The sequence below is a fragment of the Sipha flava genome, unplaced genomic scaffold (genome assembly GCF_003268045.1).
Source record: "Sipha flava isolate LNK unplaced genomic scaffold, YSA_version1 67_pilon_pilon, whole genome shotgun sequence".
NCBI lineage: Eukaryota > Metazoa > Arthropoda > Insecta > Hemiptera > Aphididae > Sipha > Sipha flava.
The window spans coordinates 500040-523197 of NW_020273607.1; the positions used below are offsets into that span (position 1 = coordinate 500040).

Sequence of the window (23158 nt, forward strand, 5' to 3'; positions counted from 1 at the left end):
TGTATTTAAGAATGAGCACATAACATGTATATTATTATACAGTACACAGTACGAGTACGGTAAATATTTTATCAATTTAATTTTGTTCGTAAATGTATTTAAATAATTGTTTATTAGCTCAACCCATGCACGCTATAATTAACCGTTGAGCCTACGTATGAAATATTGTGCACGTGTTTAGAGAAATCTGTATTATGTTAAATCTACCGTCTACACAACCCACCTTCGCCTACGGGAAAAAATCTTAGAAATACCCTCCGCTCGTACGGTCCAGTCATCACAGGACCGTATAAAATACATATATATTATTCATGTAGTGATGATGAGCATTCCAAGATACGACCTCCGTAAATAAAGACGTACCCGAATGGGAGGTTTGGGGAGAGGGATTACACGTAAATAACAAGTGTTATAGTGTAAATTATAAATAAATATGTATAGTTGTTATTATTATTATTATTATCAACGTGTTCTCATCATCGCGGATCTCACTCGTCTATCCAGTGTGTAGATATTTAAACCGACAGTGATGTTTTTTTTTAAAAAACTTTAAATACGTTATTGCGTAGAAAACATACGACGACACGCGCAATTGAATTCGCGACGGAGTCGTTGAAATGTATTAATCGCATTCCCTTTGACTGTTTGATGACCGTACCGGAACACGACACGGCTATGAAAACGTTTCATATGCTAACGTAAACGTATATATTTATTATTTGGTTATACCTCAAAGCGGCCACACGCATGGAAGACAGATGGAAATACGAAAATGAATGAACTAAACGCACAACGGACCAAATGACAAAATGTCGTGGGGCAAACAAACTTAATGCACGGCAAAGTTATCCACAAGCAATTGGCTGATTCGTTGATTACTCAAAAATAATACGAGTATATGCGTAACTTTTTTCAGCGTTCGATACAATATTGCGTACACTACTGCAGTGTCTATTGAGAGGTTCCCCTTTTACATATGTTAAATGGAAATTTAAATTCAAAACAAAATGTTTATGACCAGCGATAATATATTAATTCGATGACTGACCCGAAGTTATCTGACAATGGGCCCTAGATAAATTTTAAAATATGAAAACCACGCTCGGTATCCAAACAACTACAGTAACGATGAGTGTAAATGGAAAAAAATCATCTTGATTTATTGTTTTACAAACTATTATAATATTTATGGAATTATAAAATAATTAGTTTTTTATTTTATTAGATTTATTAATTAAGCGATAACTTGTATCATATATTTATTACTATTAACATATCTTAGTATAAGCACAGAAACATTTTTTTTTCTATCTTTTTTAATATTTTTTGTAGTAAAGATCTATATCATAAAAAATATATTAAATATATCTACGTTATTATCACATAACTATTCATTTGTATATAAATTGCAAACAGTTTATGTGTTAATCAGTAAGTATAATATTACAACTTTCAATTTTTAAACCACAGTTTGAAATTTAAATACTTAACCGATAAATATTATTACTCAAATGAAAAGGAAATTTAAGGTTTGTATTTAAATTATAATATATGCAGTCAATTTTTTAATTTATAAACATAGCTTATTTATATTCGATAATTGACATTCTAACAATAAATTGTACTATAAGAAACTAAAAATCTCAATAATGCTTATTCAATTACAATTTTGATTACCTAACCATTTCTTGATTTTTTAATTTTTTAAATTTATTATTAATTACGTACTTTTGTACAATTTTATACTTACAATACTAGATTATATTCGTATTTTTTTTGGTTTTGCAAATTTTGCTTTTAGTTAATTAGAACCATAGTGGTGATATCTATCTGGGAAAAAAAAGAAAATGCTTCTAAAACTGCCAAAGTATTGTTTAAAATGCTTAAACTGTATAATTATTTAAAAAAAATTATTTTACCCATGAGTCAGTATTAACATTAATTTACAAAATGTATTTTATAGTACCTATTATACATGAATATTATTTATCTACTATTTTATTAGTGGCTATTCAATTACAGTAATAATGATGAATGCGTTATTCAATCATTTGAAACTGAAGTATTACATGTAAATTTTCAACATTTTGAACAACTTATTATCATAGGTACAATTTAAAAAAAAAAGGCTAAAATCTAAAGTTATAATTAAATTTATGTACTTATAAAAGTTGATTTTTTTTACTGGGAATAAATAGAGTAGTAAAATAAAATTGTTCTCTAAGCTATGGGAAGCATAAATGCAATAAGCGGAAAAAATAAAATTTTTGGGGTATGAATTTTAACGGCAAGAAAAAGTAAATTTTCTAATTAGAGGGAATTTGGAAGGATTTTGTAACTATGAATGAGTTTTCAAAAAATGAATTTTTTGCAAAGTAAACTTTGGAAAAAAAAAGGGGGCACCAAAATCGTAAATACAACTCTTGACGCATACTGATATTATCTTTTGTGAGTCATTTAATGAACAATAATCAATTATTGTTTGACTGGATAAAGTGAAGAAGAAAATATTTCGGGGCGAAATCATACAGGTTAATATGAGTTTGCGTTTGTATACATATGAAATGTTGTCCACTCCACAGAAATAGTTTTAGTAAAAACTGCAAGTGCATTTGGGAACGGTGGTGTTGAGATATAAAAGCGTTTATTTTTTCCAAACAATTAGTCATTTCGTGTATACTTTCGTCGTTGAAATCGTTATAATTAGTTTATTCTACTTTTGACCTGTTTCGGATATTCACTGCGATACACGCGCATTGTATAAATACATTCACGTAAATGGCTTTTATTATATAACGCTTACGACTGCACCTAAACGTTTTTCGTAAGCGTGCGGCACGACATTTGTAAATTACATTTCACACAATACATTTTGAACGAAACAATTTGGGAGAAGTCAACATTGTGAGCGGAAATGCTATGATTTTTCGATAAAATTCCAGAGATAAAAGTATAAAACACGTATAATAAATGACGCGTGTATTGACACGTATATCGAAATATATATATATATATTATACATGAAATGTTGCCAAAAAGGATTACGGTATCATTTGTTGGTTCATTTGGTCGAAACGATGATGTATTAAACGATGGCAGCGCGCGGTCAAAAGATATAACTGATAATGTATACTCGTATATTCGTATGCGAATACGTATAGCAAGAGAAAATATATTTGCCGGAGCCCCTTTGAAGTCGATCCCATTTATATATATAAACTGCAGCGCCCTCGTTAACGATGTACCGGCGAGCAAGTCAGAAAAAATCTCTCGTCAAAAGAAGGATATTACATTTGAAAACCCATCGAGCGAATACGCGTAGATATTTTTTACCACGACGAGGCGCACAAATCGAACATTTCTCCATTCGCCTTGATATGATACGTCCTGGCAACTTTTCGATCATTGCGATTTTATACCCAAGCGCATATTATACGTACAGGTGGACGGGTAAATTAAATATTTTATAGTTATTTCGCAATATCAAAGTTACACGATGGTGGTCGAGGGTTTTAACGAGAAACCTAAATCAACACCGTCGCGTACAAATTAAAGTAGTGTATATACATTTTTATCGTGGTCTTGGCGGATACATAGCAAAAACACATTATTGATCCCGATGAAAGACGACGTGAACTGCAATATAATTATTGTTTTAATTATTTTTCTTTAATGGAATGGTTGATTCGAGGGGTTATCAAGGTGTTAAATTTAATTTATTTATTATTTGTACAAGTGTTTATACATCCAAGCCGTTAAACTGATTGCGTTAAATTATTGCTATTAGTGTCGATTGTTTTCGGTGCAAACAAAATGATCGATTAACAACAATTGTAGACATCGACGAATGTAATATTACATAATATTTTAATGAAATATAATCATATCGTATTCCGGTTAATTAATTGCGCACAGTATACGCACAGAACACACACACAATTAAAAACGGAAAGAGTTCAATATTAAACAATGTATAATACATTGCAGGTAGTACTATTATATATTAACGACTATATTATGCACGCACTAATGATCATTCACAAAAAAAGAAAAATATTTTCATTACGACCGAACGTCTAAAACGATTGCATCTGTAAATACGTGGATACGTTTTTCAAAAATTAAATATAATTCATAAATTAAAATTAAAAAAATATATTAATGATCGAATACATATAATCTCGCGGCTATACGCCTGATATACATACATAATTAACATACGAGAATAGACACGAAGAAACTTTTGAGTCTTATTTACCTAGTCGCTCTGTCAATCTGGACATGATGCTATTAAAAAATTAAATAATACCTTTTAATTGCAGTACCAGGACCCAATATTCGAAATGCGTATACGAACCCCTCTTGGCGATATTTCGTTTTGCGCGCGCACGTGGCGTTTTTGGATTGCTCGGCGGTGTTTGATTTATTACTTTACTCCTCGCGCCGAGTGTATTGCATTACGTACAAATAATCGAATACACCACATTATATGTTACACATATATGTACGTTCCTGTAAGGTAAATTCTTTTTCGAATACGTCTTCGTTGAGATCATTATTTCCGTGAGGTTCATCCGTACACGAAAAACAAGATTCGTTGGCATTTTCTCCACAAACGGTGAAGTATCATAGACATTTATGTACATGCATAACATATCGGACAGATCTCATGTATTATCGTGATACGCATCGGTTATGTATTATTTTCCTTCGCATACATAAAACGGTATTATACATCGTCCCCGTTCCGACACCGTTCGACGGCGTTACAACTGCAATATCGGCCGAATTCACTGTGCACATCATAAAAATTTGCTCACGGGAAATATACAATTTCGGTCCAACGACCAAGAGTGCGATTAAAATCGAATTTTATAGCGGTAGGTATAATGTGTGTGTACGATATGTTAATATAAGGGTATATACTATACACACATAGAGCTGGTTAATTTTCGGAGGTCCACGCAAAATATTTGTTTTATATTATTCAGTTGAGGTCAACTGAAACAGACCGAAAAAAAAAGCAAACAGCCCTATGGGAAATGTCGGAGAAATGATCATAAATAACCGTACTGCAGCGGTAAAGCGCCCGTTAAAAACTGGAGAACATTTAGTCGAAGCCATTAAATATATTTTAAAAGCAAACCCCATGGCACCGTTACGCTAAAACCGATCGAATAGTTATAATTTGTGAGGCTATAACACCCATACAATAAACGCAACAACTAATCGACCCAATTGCAGTACGCATATATAAACATCGAATATTATATTAAAAATGCAAAATCTAGACACACATTAAGAAGAATGCAGAAGCAAACTTTACGATAGCATTTTAAATATAAAAAAAGAAAAATTTTCTCTAAGATGTAGAGAAACTAATTGCAAGAAACAATGATTGCTTTTGTTTTTAAATAATTATTATTTATTTATTCGTGTTCTATTTGGGTACACATATATATGCACAGGACTATATCATAAACAAAACTTTTTTTTACGCTGATCATATTTTTAATTTGAAATGTTTTTTTTTATTTTTTACTGTGTATAATATAGACAAGAAATTTTAACATTGGCCATCACAGTATTTTAATAACATTGTACAATTTGTTTTCCGTAGCTAAAAAAAAAAACTGCTGAACAGAATAATTATAAAAAGTTTATACAAAAAAAAAAAAAAATGGTCCAAAAATTAATTAGACTATACAAGATTGTTAATTATTCAAAACTAACAAAAATAATTTAATTTCTAGTTCACAGCTATACATAATGTAACTGGTGTATAGGTGTATAGTTAAAAAAATCATTAAATAGGTACCGTTTACTGTAACACAGTCGGATATTCGATAAATTATAGTCTTGTTTGATTTTTAGCAAGTGTACATACATATGTATATACAACACGTACTGCACTATATCTACATATGCATACTAAAAACTACGTGATGGTAAAATATCTTTATCGAATTATGTTAAACGCGATCCTTTTACAGCAGATAAATTTGAGTCCAATTCGTAAAATATATGTCAAGTCATTGAAATTTATTCCAACAGGATATAAATACATCTTTGGACACGTTACTGTATTAGTTCGACGGTGGCTTTGAACAAAACGTAAAAAGTACGAACGTATCAATTAGTTTCTAGTCTTCTATAGATGGCGGTTATTTAGGAACTTATTGAACGCATTACATGCTCTACATTAATTTACGCACTCAAGCCTCATTATAATATGATCGAAACTACTCAAATTTCTTTTTCCTATAATCATCATCACTCATATTGAAATAATAAGGTAGTCATTACATACATATATATATATACATATTCATTAATTTTTATGCTACCCGTATGTATTACTTCATATTCAATTTTATTACATTATTCGTGTTCATGGCTAAATATTGGTTGATCTTGTCTTAAATCAGTTTTTAATTGCCTATGTTACACCTATAAAAAAAAAAAAACGTTAAAAATTACGTATATCAAAATTACTGAATTAATATATAATTTGTACATACTCAGTAAATAATTTTGAAAACCAATAATAATGAGCAAAGTTATTTAATTCAAGAACTATAGACATTTAAAAATGTATAATAGAAAAGTCAAGTTCTAAACTAAACTAATTTATATGTATTATAATTTCGATAAAAACGAACACTCATGCATATCATGTAATAATATTAAAAATCGAATTTTTAAACAACTTTTGTTAGTAGGTATCCAGTGATGTTTGTAATGATCATGTTTTTAAATGTAGAATGTAAATTATTGAGCACCTAGGTTGTCATCATATTAAGTACAGATTTAAGAATCTACAACACCAAAGTATTGATTGAATACCTCAAAAATCTATTCTATTAATTGTGCACAGTATTTTTCAACTAATAAAACAGTTGATATTTTTACTAATAAAGTATAAAACCTTAAATATATTTTTTTTTGGTTTTCAAAAATTTATAAATAATTAACTTAAATATACAACTAAATAAGAGCTCATAAATGAAAATAAAAAAAATCTCATAATATTGCAAAATGATAAAAAAAAATTAAACAATTCACTAGTGATTTGCAGTGGGTAAATATCTGACGTATAGATAAGTATTTTAGGTATTTACCGAATAAATATCAAAGGGTTTTTTTACCTACTCAAAATTTGAATTAATTGTTATTGGTTTTGTTCTACAATAAAATTGTTATTATTATTTTTTTAACCTTACCTGAAGAATACTATAATTTTCTTTTTTTTGAAGCTAGTATTAAAATTAAAAAATTTTACATTTTTTATTTTTTTTGTACTTACAGTATGATAAGAAAAAGTATTCTTAAGAGTATAAAATCATTCAGCTGTTTCATAATTAAATATTTTATACTAACGTACTAAATAATTATACTGGACTTATGGTTATTAAATTTTGTAATTTTACAATATGTATCTATGTGAATATTTGATAGATAATTCATTATGTACTAACTAATAATTATAGAAAACAGTAGGGTGGCGAACTCAAATATTTTCATAGTCATGTATATTTGTCGATACTCACCTCAACTACCCATTTACAAGACACCCTACTGAATAATAACTGTATATAAAAATTAAAAAAACACACCTAAAACCTAGTACCTAATATTGAACAATACACAAGGCCATAGTGTTAAACATTGTATTAAATGTATTGCTCGTTTACAGCACATATTTGCTGTCTTATTATTATCAGCTAGTGGATACTGGATACTAGTAGCTTCCGCTTTTATTAATATTAAAATGTATTTTTGAATTTTATTTTTCTACATTCATAATTATGAAATTAAATTATCATCCAAAAAACTGACAAAAGACTGCTTCTTGATTACCTTTACCACGCCAGTGATAGGAATTTCAAATACCAACTATTGAACAGTATATATGTATATTTTTTATATTAACCAAGTATATTTTAATATTTTATAATTTGTAAAATTAGTATTAATATTAATTTATAGTTTCATTGAATCAAAATTCAAAAATACCAAGTACACCGGGTAAATATTAGGTATTTACCCATCATGACGTTTCACTTATAGTTTAAAAGTAATAGATAATTGATAGTTAGTAATTTTTTAATAGTACGAGTATAAAATCAGTCATTCTTAAGCCATTACCATATATATATATGTATATAAAAATCTCGTGTTACAGTGTTTGTGACTATACTCCTCCAAAACGGCTAACCCGATTTTAATGAAATTTTGTATATACATTTGGTAGGTCTGCGAATAGGTTTTTATCTATTTTTTATACTCCTAAGTGCTATTGTTTAATAAATCGTAGTTTAATTTAATAACTTTTGACCCGGTCGATAACTGCGCAATTGAAAATGAATTATTGAATGATATTATTAAAAAACTATTAAAAACTATTTAAAAGCTATTAATTTTATTTTTGGTATTAAATAACGGGTATTGTATAAATATTAAACAACAAAATCCCGCAAAATGTGCCAAAACAATCAAGAATGTTAGTTCGAATCGGTTGATGATTAGATGCGATAAGGACAACGTTATTCTACGATGTCGTGAGCTTTGTCAATAATTCATAGTCGACATGTATGTAAAGATAGAGAGCAAACGATTACGATACTTACAATTTAATCAAAAAAAGCTGCGTACGGAAAATTCTCAAAACAATTGTTAGATATCGGTTATGGGAAAGTTACTACAGATGAAACGGGATGCATACAATTACCAACCCCATTTCTGCACAATCATTGATTCGCAAGATGCTCTCATTGACCAGATATTTCCCAATGTACACAGACAATACACAAATCATGAGTGGACGGTAGAAAGAGCAATTTTAGCAGCAAAATGTGGACGTTAACGAATTGAACAAAAAATATTGTACACTCTGTTGCAATAAGGGATTGATATTGTTTTTTACTAATATTGTCATAATTAGCGATTAGTGTATTTTTAAGGAATCAATTTTAATAAATTATTAAAAAAATAAATGTTTGATGTTTTTTCATTTTTATATTTCGTCACCATTCACAGCACTTCATACATCTTCCCCTTATATACCACATACTTACATACCTATATTAAATTAGTTATTTTTCCCTAGAAATAATTTATATGAAAAAACAACGTTTATTGAGTCAGCTAGTTACTCTATATAAGCCATTATGAAATGACTGTAACATTATTTGAAAAGTTAAATTATAAATATGATATTTTTCAATGGTTAAATTCTGTTTCTATTTGAGTTCGCATGTATATTCTTCAGTCGAAATCATTTGTATCAATTAAAATTTGCAAACACTATAATTACAATATAGTTTAAAGTTGTATTCATTATTATCTAAGGAAAGTTTACTTACCATAGCATTCATAAATTAAAATGTTATTATGAATTTATCCAGAATAAAATACCAAAAGTTTGTATTTATCAAATTGCTTATTGTAGTAAATATTATGTATTTAAAACAAAGTATATTTTTAAAGCCGTAAGCAATTAGATGTTTTAAACAAAACAGCAGATATTCTTCGGAAATAAAAATAAAAAAAAACAATTGTATGAGAATATTCGACAGTTATAATACAACACAATATACATTACAATGTGCATCATACATGATAAGGCGGGCAGGATTTTACGAGACGATTAACCCGTTTTACATATCATTTCGTATACTGCTCATATAAATCATTATCGACGGATATTGGCATCACGGTTTATTTGTGTAGACATTAATGCAAATAAACTCTTATTGACAGCATAACCATGAGCGGTTTATACATATACAACATACGCGGACACCTTTTTATATTGGATACAGAGATTTATTAAAGCCGGTAACTGAGTACGAAAACAAATGTGATCAATTGATTTATGTTTAATATTCATAAAACACGGTCTAAATAATAAAAGCAAAAAATAAATAAATAAATAAATAAATAAATAGCTTCTATCCTAATAAATTAAATAAATTCTTCCAAAGAAAACGTTTTTGGTTATGGTCATCAAAACGTTTGAGTAGAAAAAAAAATGCACCTATACTACATATTAGATATTATTTTTTATTACTCGCTACGTGTTATGTAAAGATATATAGCGACGATCGTTTTCAATAAATCAAATTGATTCAATGAGCAATATACGTATATTATAAAATATATAAAAAAAATAAATTAAATTATTCACCACGAGTTTATTTGAATATACGAGTATGGTCTATTTTGGTTTAATTTATTAATTGTAAGTAGCCATATTGTATCTATACATACTATTATAAGCAAGGAACTAAATCCAAATGCGTTTGCGCGAATAAACTAATTAAATGTGATTATCGCCTCAAGAAATCTCGATAGAACGAACACCTCTTCTTAGATACCTACGGGTGCGTAATTCGAATTAAAATCGTAAATAAATATTATAATATTCAACAGACCCGCACGAAAAACTTATATTAAAATTGAATTGTTACTGTTGTCGCCGTAAATGTGTAATATATAGTTATGGACTTTAAAGAGGATTGACGGGGAAAAAAAACTATAATTCGTATATGTCTGTTTTTTTTTTTTATTTATTATTTTATTATTTACAGTGGTTTAGATAAGAAAATATCACGCTAGTAATCTAGTAATAACTCATGGGTGTCCAACTAACATCTAAATGTGTAAACTGACGACGAGTGTGTAAATTATCAAAACTTAATGTAATTATATTACATCCGATTTTATGGCACTCGTTGTTTTTTACGAAGACGATACTCGCCCGCACATTTCGGCTAATGAAGATGTACAACACACGTTGAATGATATTTGACACAAAATCAAGTTCTATATATTTATAATGGTCTAGGCATGACGTTGCTACCTAAAATATATTGTTTATACATGTATATATCCTTGAACAAATGGTTATGACAAAAATAAATAATTCGTCTACGAAACGCAAAATACTGTTTCGCTTAATTGTACACGCACGCAGCACAATATTTTGCTTATTGTCATAAGTATTGAGTCTTACTTGTATAGCAAGTCTAAGCAGACCGTTTATAACGTAAGACCCTTACCTTATTGCTACGAATATTTTAGCATAACAAATAAAAAACGTACTACTCGTTTTAGACGTTACTTGAAGTTAGTACGTTTCAAAAACAGAAATACAATTAGGAATTTCGCCACGACATTCTTACGATGGCACCAAAAATAAAAACCTGTCAGATTCTACGAAACAAAAACTGCAGACCGATGGGACCATTAATATAATTTGAATCGGTTGAAAAAAAAAAAAAATGGGCGTATGCCGTCATCACATTGACATACAATATTGCACGTTACTCTCTGTATGTGTAAAAAAAAAACAGAATGATTTCAGTCGGTCACAACCACAGTTTATAACCAACCATTTCGGTGTTACTACGCCCTATAATAATATTGTGTGTTGAATAAAAAATATAAGAAATAATTAGCTCCATGTTTTAGAGACGTGCCGTGACGAATACAATGAAAAACGACGAATCTGCAGTTACTGTAACTTTTAAATCATTTACAACTATACGTAATACATTGTGTGTGGCATTTTTTGAGGTATATGTTATATAGATTTGGAAAACAATCGTTTATTCTGTTTAAAGCATCCACTTGATAGTTATACTACAATTATCGTGTCTAGGAAACATATAACTGATACGACTTCAATCCTCGTCATAATTTTCTGTAAGAATTAGTCGACATGAATATTGATTGTTGATGACAAATATTGATGTGCAGACGCTTCACAATGAAGTAAAATATAGCACTACGGAGAATGGTGAGCGCCTCGGACGTAGGATCATCCGGACTCTTAAAAACAATAGTTGATCGATTTTGAGTGAAAAAAATAATTTATGGTTGGGAGAAACGAATTATCAGAAACATTTTACATTTACACTAAATAAGTTTAAATGTAACACAATTATTATTTATTCAAATCTAACTAGTAGAAATGTGTAAGTCGGAGAAACCAAATTTTATAAGCTTATTTACTGGGCGAATTAACTCAATTAAAAATCTAAACACGACCAACTTTATGCGCACACAAGTAGTTACATAATGTATGTTATACTAAACGTGGATATCGCTAAGAACTATTATTTTGGTCCAAATGTTTATAACGAGGGATCACCAAGATAAACTAATAAAATTGGCATACAAAAATATCAGTAAGATACTTTATTATCGTATAGAGAGAGGTGAGAGACCTACAACTATTAATTTGTATGCATGCGAAATAAGGAATTAATAATAAACAAGTCGGTAGTTTTAGTACGAACAATGTCGTATATAAGTGAGAAAAAAAATAATAATAATGCCAATATTAAAAACATAAAATAAATGCCTTTAGTCGCAATATTGCAAAAAATCTGTTTTAATTTTCCATAATTAGAACAATAAATATATAAATGTTTTAAATTAGACGAGTCTTAAATTTGGGTCTTACGGGACTATAATCAACAGGTGAGTATGAAGAGAACGTATTTATTATAATTTCCATTGAAGATTATGTTTAAGTGATCATTATAATAAATAATAAGAACATTAACTATACAATATAATAATATATTTAGACTTGTCCGTTAATTTTACTGGTTATAAAATTAAATAACGCGACAGCTCAAGTAAATCCATTGATAATATAATAACCGACATAGCCTATATATGAAGATACTTTACTGACGTACATTTTATATCGTGTTCCGAATCAGGGTACTAGTGCAGTATAAATAAATAATTAATACAACTATGTAGGTGTGAAAAAATAAGATAAAAATTACAGAAAATAATGTCACAAACAAAAAACGTCAAAGTCCAAAAGCATTAAAACAGTAACGAAAAAAGTCAAATTAAAAGTTTCAGTTTTGATCAGAACAAGAACGAATAAAATTGCCTTCTTTTTATAATAGCTATTTGAGTTTCAATATACTATTGTATAAAGTATTCGAATCGGTCTTAAAAAGTTTATTGTGTGACATTGTAAAATACAGTATACAATGAAGTTTTTTTTCTACTGCTCATTGACCAATGATAAAGTGTCCTGTAAGTTGATGGAAATTCATAAATATTCGATACAATATACATTTTCTTTGATATTTTTTATTGGGAATAATCTCATGAAAAAAATCTCTAAAAATGTAGTTATTTCAATATAATTGCATATGCACTATGGTATTTTATGGACATATATAAACCACTGACCATGAAGTTTGTATTGTTTATTCGATGTAACGATTATAATTTTTCAAATAATTAATTTCAATGTATGAAAAATCACGGAAAATAATTTTTGAAATTTTTGAACTGTAAAACAATATTCTTTCGAAATAGTTAGTGGTCTAAAATTATACTTACTATATACACGGACTTATTATGCTCAATTTAAAAATCATATACAAGGCAATAATGATACTTAAAATTAACAAAGAAATAAAAATTACAGTTTAAAACAATATTGTTTGACTTATTGTTATGATTTTGTGTTCATCTAACATTTATTGTATTGTGTGGTACGCTAGTCTTAATCTGCATAAACACTTTTTATACAGTATTTTCAGAAGGCAAATATTTTTCTCTTAAGATATTCATAAGGAAATAAAATTCTAATAAAAACCATATCAGATATAAAAATAAACATTTAATTATAATGTTAATAGAAAAACATATAGAATAAAATATTTTTATGATATGATTTCGTGTTACACGATGGTTATGAAATAAAGAAAACATTTTTTTTTTCAACTATTTTTCAACTACCGTTGTAATTGAATATATGTTGGACATTTATTAGTTTAAATATTTTAATGTTTGTTCAAAGTATTCTTCCATCAAATGTTGTTAATTGCAACTTATTCATGTTATAAATATCTATAGCAAGATCTTCCATATTATTCTATGTAATCAATTACTAATAGAATACCTGTTATTTATTAGAATAATTCGAAACACTAACGCATATTTACATTTGGATACAACATGAAGTCAACAGATTATATCTTAATAGAACATGCCACCAATTAAATTGTTATGTTACATTATAAGCCTTCGCGTAAAAGAATTTCATCCATTAGAGTAATTTTCATAAATATGAGATTAAGGTAAAATTGTTCTCTGCATATCATGGAAAAAATTACCAAGTAATATGCATTAGCACAACTATATATGGTATATATACATAAACGCATAAACGCAAATGCATTACTAAGTCAAATATTACACACATTTTAAATGTTTTTAGAAACGTTAATACAGACCGGGATTTTTTAGAGTTAAAATTTTACAACCACTCAGGTACACATTAGCATGTACCAATATATTATACACAAATAATTTCAGATAGAATTTATTAAAAAAAAAAAAAAAATCCCACAAACCCAAAGTTTAGAAAACAGAAAATGGAGGGATTTCTAAAAACGGTAAAACTTGTTTTAAATCCTAAAGATCCTCATTAATCTCGCTCCTCGCTCTAGCAGTATACTTGCAGTGTTTTGCAAACTTTGTTTCGGTTTTATTTAGTCGTTACGAATAATGACTTCATAATTATAGAAAATTCATAAAACATTGAAATGAAATATATACAATTAAAACAAAATAAAATAAAAAGTTAATACATTAATATAAAATGGCGAAAGAAAAATATTATTAATTTTTTCTTTCGTCGAGTAGGTTAGGTACCTTATATCCACCACACTTGTGACAGGCGATCACGTCTCCGTTGTGTTTGCTGGTGGTTTTGTGCACACCACTACTACCGAAATTGCTGTAGTACGTCATTTTGAGACATTTGGGACGACGAAAATTGCAAAAAAAAAAAACAAAAAAGTGACGAAACGGGACAAAAATAATGTGTTCGACGGCAAAGTAAACGACGAAAAGGAGAGAAAAAAAAAATTATTTTTTTAGAAAAACAAAACGCAAGAGGCAAACGACGAATTATATGATATATATTATATCGTTAAGGGTCTCGGGTGGTGCGCGGAACTAGAGACTCGTTGTCGTGGTCGTTCGGGGACGAGACGCGCGGCACGTTTGTCACTCTCGTACAGAGACGACGGCGCGATTTTTCGTGAACGCGGCGACCAACACGCTCACTGTCGGACTGCGGACTGAACGAACTCGGCCGCGCGTGATCCTCGCGCGCGTTTACGGTCCGTATGCCGCGGCGGCACATTATAATATATACACCTATACGTTTATATATATATATATATATATATATATATATATATAAATGTATACATCTGTATACTTTTATATTATATTCGTGTTAATATACATATCCTTTACCGTGTACTTTGTTTAGGGTACAACTCGCGTTGTGCTTAAAATATTTTTGGTCTACGCGTACATTTACATCATTATATTATATAGTTGTATTCACTGCCTGTTGACTTCGTATCGCTTGAACACGTGTGTAACAAAGATGCATTGAACGTATAAAAATGTATGTGTATGTATATGTTTGTGTGTGTGTGTGTGTGTGTGTGTGCGTATCATAAATATGGGTGGGCGAGAAACAATCGAAATCTACGAAAAACCATAGCGCTCTTTGGACTTATTTAATATTTAAATCTTATCGGGATTGTTATTTTTTATTTTCAGAATTAAAATTGTACCCATATTATATTGTAAAGGTTATATTATATTATATTATAATATATTATATTATATAATATAATAATATTATATTATATTCTCAATTATAATTCTATATAATCTTTCAACGACGAGAAATTGTTCACCAGTACATCTACATTAAGTGAAATAAAAATATGCATTTGAAGTGTATTATGATTTATTTGAAGAAAAATGTCAAAAAATTTACATTTTAGAAATCAAAATTGGTAATAATTATTTATCAAAATATATTCTACACACATTTTAAAAATTAAATCTGAATAAATTAGTTATTGGCTATTCCCCCCCCTCCGACTTCATAATGCTGGTAGCATCAATGTTTGCATGCACGCGTGTATAGATGTGTGTTTTGATAATTACAGTGGACATACACACATATACAGAGAAACACAAGAAAGAAAAAATAATAAAACAAATGTCAAAGGAATAAAAAACAACATTATTATACTATTATTAAGTACAACACTTCTTCGTCGGCACGGCGTCGACGGCCGTGTGTGTAGATATGGCGAAAAAAATGAGAAGCAAACGTCATACGTATCAACAATAAACAGTTACTGTTATTACAGAAACGATAAATATAAATATATATAGTTTTCGGGAGAACATCTCCGACGGCGGAAATCACACCACGCATGTAAATACTCGTAAATAATTTTATGCACTATACACTCAGAAAAAGAGCACAAACACCAAAACTGATTTAGCCGTTTTTGAATTAATAATGTAATAGTTAGCTAAATCGTGAAAGTTTAATAACAAAAAATATATGTATAAAACTTACTCATGTTCATGATATTTAAGGCAAATATTATTATGTAAATGCTTAATATTTTTTATTTATTTATTTATTTTTTTTTTTTTTGTACCCAGATAAATTTAGGAAGTTGTTTTATTACTTAATTGTTTTTTTATCAACAACTTATTCATTATTAATCCTGTTATAATAAAAAGATTTTAGTGTACTGTTTCTATACTTATATTAAACAATTTAAAATTAAGCTTATTATAAATGTGTATAAATAAATTGATTATATAAATGTATAATCAATCTATAAATATAAACTTAAGTTTTTGATCATTATTATTTATTATCGTTTTTTTTTTACTTCTCCAAAATTTTCAACAAAATTTATCGTTAAAGAAAGTATAATAGTATAATATAATATTATAAGTAGTAATAAAAATAGTATAATAGTTATTGAATTAATATACCATAGTATTTGGTTTTTTTAATATTAAGTTATATTTGTACGACTCAAAACACCTATTTTATAAGTTGTTAAGTACTCAAAAATATAAAAATATAAGTCCAATTGTTTTCTTAGAACTTTATTTAATAGTTAAGCTTTTTAAATTAATTGTGATCGATTTACTAAGTTACAGGAAACGGACAGACTAAAACAAAGTTATAAATATTTTGTGCACTAAAATTAATAATGATACAAAATACAGATTATGACATGACGCTTAAATATTAAGGGCCAACAAAAATTTTTTTTATTATTAAAATGTTCACATCAGTTAAATACTGAGAATACAATGTAAATGTATAATATACAATAACAAAATATAACTGTCCACTTGTTTTTATTGTGTTCAAAATGTGCGGTCATCCTAACATTTATAATTATAACTGTACTTATACTTATTCATATACTTTTATTTTTTTATGATAACTGTTATTTTATATTTTTGAGTTCATAATTGTTGAATATAATATATTGTTGGTATATGAATATTATTTATTTTTATACAATTTTAAATTATTTTAAATACATTCAAACATAATGACAATTGCTGTAGCTGAAACTACAAAGACGAATTACATTTAATTTGTCAATTATAAAATTTTGAATGAATCAAAAAAATGTATTGATTTTTCTATGACGTGTGATTTAAATTTTTTTCTTTTTTTTTTTGCTTGATTACCAGACTTAGGTACTATATTAAACACCAAAAGTCAGTGGTTTCTGAAAATAAATTTTATCTAGTTTGTGCATTAAAGTAATACTTAGAATTTATCAATAATTTTCCAAATAATTCTGTAAAGCTAACGACAAATATATATTTTGAAAACTCATTCCTCTATTAGTTTAAAGTTCAAAAACTGACGATTGACAACGCCATAAATACCCCAACATAGAACATTCAAGACACCACTCAAGTCTACCTATTTAAAAAAAAATCCAAACAAAAACACTACTACCCCACTCCCCAAAATAAGAGCTCATTCTGTTCAAATGTCACTAATATCAGTTTAAAATACTTAGTTACACTTGGTAATAATATCCAAATACGGGGAAAGGGGTTTTTCTTTATCGCCTGCCGTCGCCGTGCCAATTTATTTGGCACCGACTATACTATATTATGCATGATTCTAAAACAGATCTCATAATACGAGATATATACTATAAATCTATATTTTATCTTTGTAATTCATAATATTATTGATTATAAATATTTAGAATATAGTAGGTTATAATCGTAATCATACATCAGACAAGAAAAGTAAAATACCTCGATTTAGTACTTGATAAAAGACTCACTTGGGGACCACACATAAATAATAAACGTTAATAACTGAACAGCCGCCTACATACAGGGCCGTATTCAGTACAGGGCAAGAGGGCATGGGCCAGGGGCGCAATTCTAAGAGTGGCGCAAATTTCAACACTACTTATGTAATATTTTTCACGAAATATGAATATGAAAAATATGTAAGTAGTAATAACAATTTCATTTGATATTAATACTATACAAATATTTATTAAAATTTATTAGTAATTATAATCTTGTATACTATGTTTTTTATACATGCTTTATATACTTCAAATGATTTTTTGTAAAAAAAAAAATGTGAATTTCCCATTGAGAGGGCGGGCTCAAATACAGTTATACGTCAGGGGCACTACCAAAACTCAATAAGACCCTGCCTACATATCCTACGATTACTCCTGAAATCAAAAATTAACACCACTAATCATCTACTATTATTTAAAAGCTTACATTAACCTTTATGGTATTATAGAATAGCTCTCTGGGGTTCATTTAAACTAATTAAGACAAAAACCATCCAATATTTTCAAGCCATCTACCTACGAATGACTACTAACGCTCCTTGGTACTTAACTAATGTCAGTATTCACAATAAGCTAAAAATCGGTACTAACCAATAAACAGCTGCCACATTCTACACTCGCTTCCACTCCAAAATGTCCGATCATCTCAATAGCCTCATCGCTCAACTTCGTTTTAAACATCTTCCAAGAAATCCAATTAGACGATTCAATTGCAAAGACCTAGAGATCAATTCAATATCTGAAGCTTATATTTTAAATAAATCATTCAAGTTCAGGTATTTCTAATGTGAAATTCTTTCAAGTCTCTCATCGTTCTTTCTCATTCCACAGCTACATTGTTTTCTTATGCACCCTAGTAATGATTGAAAATAACTTATCATAATAAACTGTTAAAAAAAAAAAAAAAAAAAAAAAAAAAACAATTATTAGTTCTTACAAAAATTAACTCAACAACTTAATTAAAAATGTGAGATTTAATAATATCTTAAACAATTGTTATTTAATTGGATACCTAATTTCTAATTTAATAGTATTAACTAAATAGGTATCAGATGTAATAAATAAATACTCATATTAATGTAATTATAATTTTCTTATTCATCCTAACTATAAAACCAAATTGAAATATTTTTAAAGCTTGACAATTATGCATTTTTTTATTTCTACTTGCCATGGTCCACAGTAACTTCTATGGATAAACAATTATATGATAATATAATATAATGTTGATCATCAATTAAATAAAAAAAATTAAAAAGTATTATGTTGGTATGTTTAACTTTTGATGTAACAACTAGTTAGGTTTATATTCTTTATTTATTAAATGTTCGAAATTTTATAGAAAAAATTATGATGTTGTTTTAGTTCGATAATTGAATATAACTTAAGAGGACATAGTACCCGCATGCTTTGTCTTAAGTAAGTTATGATCTTTTTTAAAATATACAGTTTCAAAAACATCATAACTTACTTCAAAATAATAATATCAATAAAAAGCTACGTGAGACCCTAGATAATAATCTTACTTTTAAATTGTATAATAGGTCAATTTACCCTATTATTAAAACTAACAGCACATTATTGAAACTGATGAATGAAAATTTGATACATCGTACATGTGTAAGACGGAGACAACACATGCGGGTACTACGTCCCATAAATTTTAAGAAAAAATTTAGTAGTGTAGATAAAAAATCCTAAACAAAGTAAAGTTACCTAAAAAATTAGAGTACTTAAGAAAAATATATATAAATGTATAAAACATTTATACCTACTAAGAGCTTACAGTTTATTTCAACTGAATGGCATATTTCACAATATAGGGCTCAATAGATTGTTTATTAGTAGAGCGCGGATTTATAAGTATTAAAATCTAACTAAATATGTGATAAAAAAAACCCTAAGTATGCATAAATATATGCAATGAAATGTTAAAATATGCACGAAAAATAAAAAAAATTGTATAAAAAATAATTTTCCGATAAATGCGCTAAAAAAGTTTCATTTTTTTAAATTGTCATGTCATGAAACAAATGTTGCGCTCATTTAACATATCATATGATCAACCAGAATAAATATGCAAATGCATACTAATCCGTGCTCTATTTATTAGTCATCAAGAGAAAATAGAAGTAAAATGTAATAAAAAAATAATCAAAACAAAATTTAAAAAATTGTTAAATAATTAAATTGAATTTTTCCAAGGTCAATACTCATCTATACTCTACAGTTTCTAAATGACCTAATATGTACTAATATAAATTTAATTCTTTGATATAAGTAAACTTATTATTTTACCATAAATTATTTCCATATATTTTTCCTTTAATGTTAATTTTTATAACCACTCAAACTGCTTCTATTTCCTCTTGCCTCATCATGCTATATACCTAAGCCTTCTCAATCTATTATATCTAAAAAATATAAGTATAATAATAATTTAATATATAATAATTTTATCATCAATTAAGTCCATACTTACTAAATTATAGATATAATATATTCTATTATTTAACGATTCGTAATCCAATTATTTTTTTTTTCATTAGGTAGCAGTAAATATAAGTAGTAAGCACCAAGAAAACATTTTTATAATTTAAATATTATGAAAAATACAATATGAGATCTTCATCTTGAAAGAACTCATGAATTTGTTAGGAATATTAAATATAATATATAAGTAAAATAAAAATTAAAAATATGGTTGGTAATATTAAGTACTGTCATAATGCAACTATAGTTCCAAAACCATGATAATAAGCAGTAGAATAGTATTCATAATCTATTAACTAGTCACATAAATATCAAGTGACAATGAAATAATACATGTAAGTTTTATTTTTACCATAATTTGATAAATTGACTGGTTTCAAAATGTCATCTGAACAAATATACTACTTTTTTGTTTATTATTTTAATTAAATTTTTTTATGACAATGTTTATGAATATATACAAAATATATATAGTTGACTAATACAAAAAATGATTTGATACTGCAATGTTAAACATGAACTGGACATAAACAACATAATAGAAAAGTCAAATATACAATATTATACATTATAATTTCAATAAGTCATTTAGATCTCTATAAAATAGTATTCAATTTAATAGATAATAGGAAGTCTGGTTAATATTTTAGTAGCATTTAAAAAAAAAAAAATACTTTATTCCAAAATGTATAACTCCATCAGATCTAAATTGTTATAAGCTAATAAGACGTATCTTTATATTCGTTATGCTATATCTAGTTATATAAATTTCTTTATTTTTATTTTATAATATATATATATATATATATATATAGAAAACTACTGGACAAATGATCAATAATCAAATATCAAAACATTATTCAAAAAATGTTTGAATAGTGGTTAATAGTTCTAATCAATTATTCATAGTATAAATATTTACTGGATTAAATTAATTTTTCATCATCAAAGACATTTAATAAATGCAATTATACAAAAGAAAAAAAAAATATGAAATCATAGTTAAGATCATTTTTATAATTAATAGGTTTTATATAGATACATATATAATATATTATTAAATACTAAAATACATCCAACAAATATAGTACTATAATTAGGTAACTCATTTGATTTGAAAATAAATTCTAATTTGAAAATTTAAAAAAAATAACATACAAAGTAATAATATACTCCTAAAGGCCAAATTATAAATATTAAATGGATAGCTGAAAAAGCTTACTACATAAAACGTATATATATTAAACATATATTGATAAGTGTATTACAATTAGTATAATCAACTGACTTTTTTAAGTATAACTTACATAATGTGATACCAGTAGTTAAGATCAATTAGGATAGAAAGTAAGAGGAAATTAAATTATATCAGTCACTATTAATTTCAAGTTTAAATTACGGAAAATGTATTTGATAATTCTAACATTTATAACCTGATTTTAATGGAAATCCAATTAAAATAAGGGTTCCATCTATACTTATGTTTTACTATTTATAAAATATCTTAATTTTAAGTAAAGTATTTAACATTTGAATCAAAAAAAAAATTGTTAATAATAAATTAATCACAATGTTTTACTTTGTGTTAGTCACTAAACTATGTTTCTTTTAAATTTAATATTATATAATTTTTACTACAAAACCTAATCTTTCTGAATTTTATAAATTATGATTTGAGATGTCCGTACATTTCAAACTAAAAATACTATCATTATCACAATAGTTTTTCATGTCTAGTATATTTTTAATTCCTTTTATTTGTAACTTATATATGTATGCCCATATCAAAATAAAACTATATTATAGCTTAAACATAAAAAATATAGAAAATAACATAAGATACATAAAAATCATAAGATTTTTTTAAATTATAAATAATTGTAAAACTTGATAAAGTAAATAAATTTGTAGAAGTTAATTTGTCATCATAAGTCTTAAGTTGAATAGTCTCTGAAGATCACATTCATTACTCAGCATCAATCTGTAAATAAAAATATATACTTTTATGTAATACGCTAATATTAAAATATTAGTGTTGTAAAATATTAAGCAATATATACCGGGTAATATCAAAAGGAAATAAAGGTAAGTAATGAAAATAAAAAATAAAATAAGAATATAAACAATATATTAACAGAATTTGATAATGCTGAGAACCATGCATTTTCTTTAGTTGATAATTTCTTAAAAAATTTCATCGTGCAAAGGAATTATCAATGGATTAGTTTTTCAATATAAGTAACAATACGGTATAATAAAAATTATTACAGAATAAATTTAATTAGCATTAAGTTATTAAAAGTTGTTACTGTAAAATTTATAATTAAAAAAAAAAATAATAAAAATTAAAAACCACGGTATACAATAATAATCGGCATGCCGGCTTACCAATATTGCAATGTAGCGATTGCTGTCAGTAA

The 23158-nt window shown here is 27.2% G+C and overlaps 1 protein-coding gene across 3 annotated transcripts in view; it reads right to left on the reverse strand.

The window, feature by feature from the left end:
• LOC112691845 (protein-tyrosine sulfotransferase) overlaps positions 1-23158 on the reverse strand; it is a 113919-nt gene that overhangs the window by 89925 nt on the left and 836 nt on the right. The window contains exon 1 of one of the 3 annotated variants that reach the window (XM_025566258.1): positions 14701-15140. The exons of 1 other annotated variant lie outside the window; for it this stretch is intronic. In XM_025566258.1, the coding sequence (XP_025422043.1) occupies positions 14701-14799 (99 nt within the window). In that variant the 5' untranslated portion in view covers positions 14800-15140. Of the gene's footprint in view, positions 1-6380; positions 6411-14700; positions 15141-23158 lie in introns of those variants that run through there. One more of the 3 variants, XM_025566262.1, reaches the window with a different exon arrangement.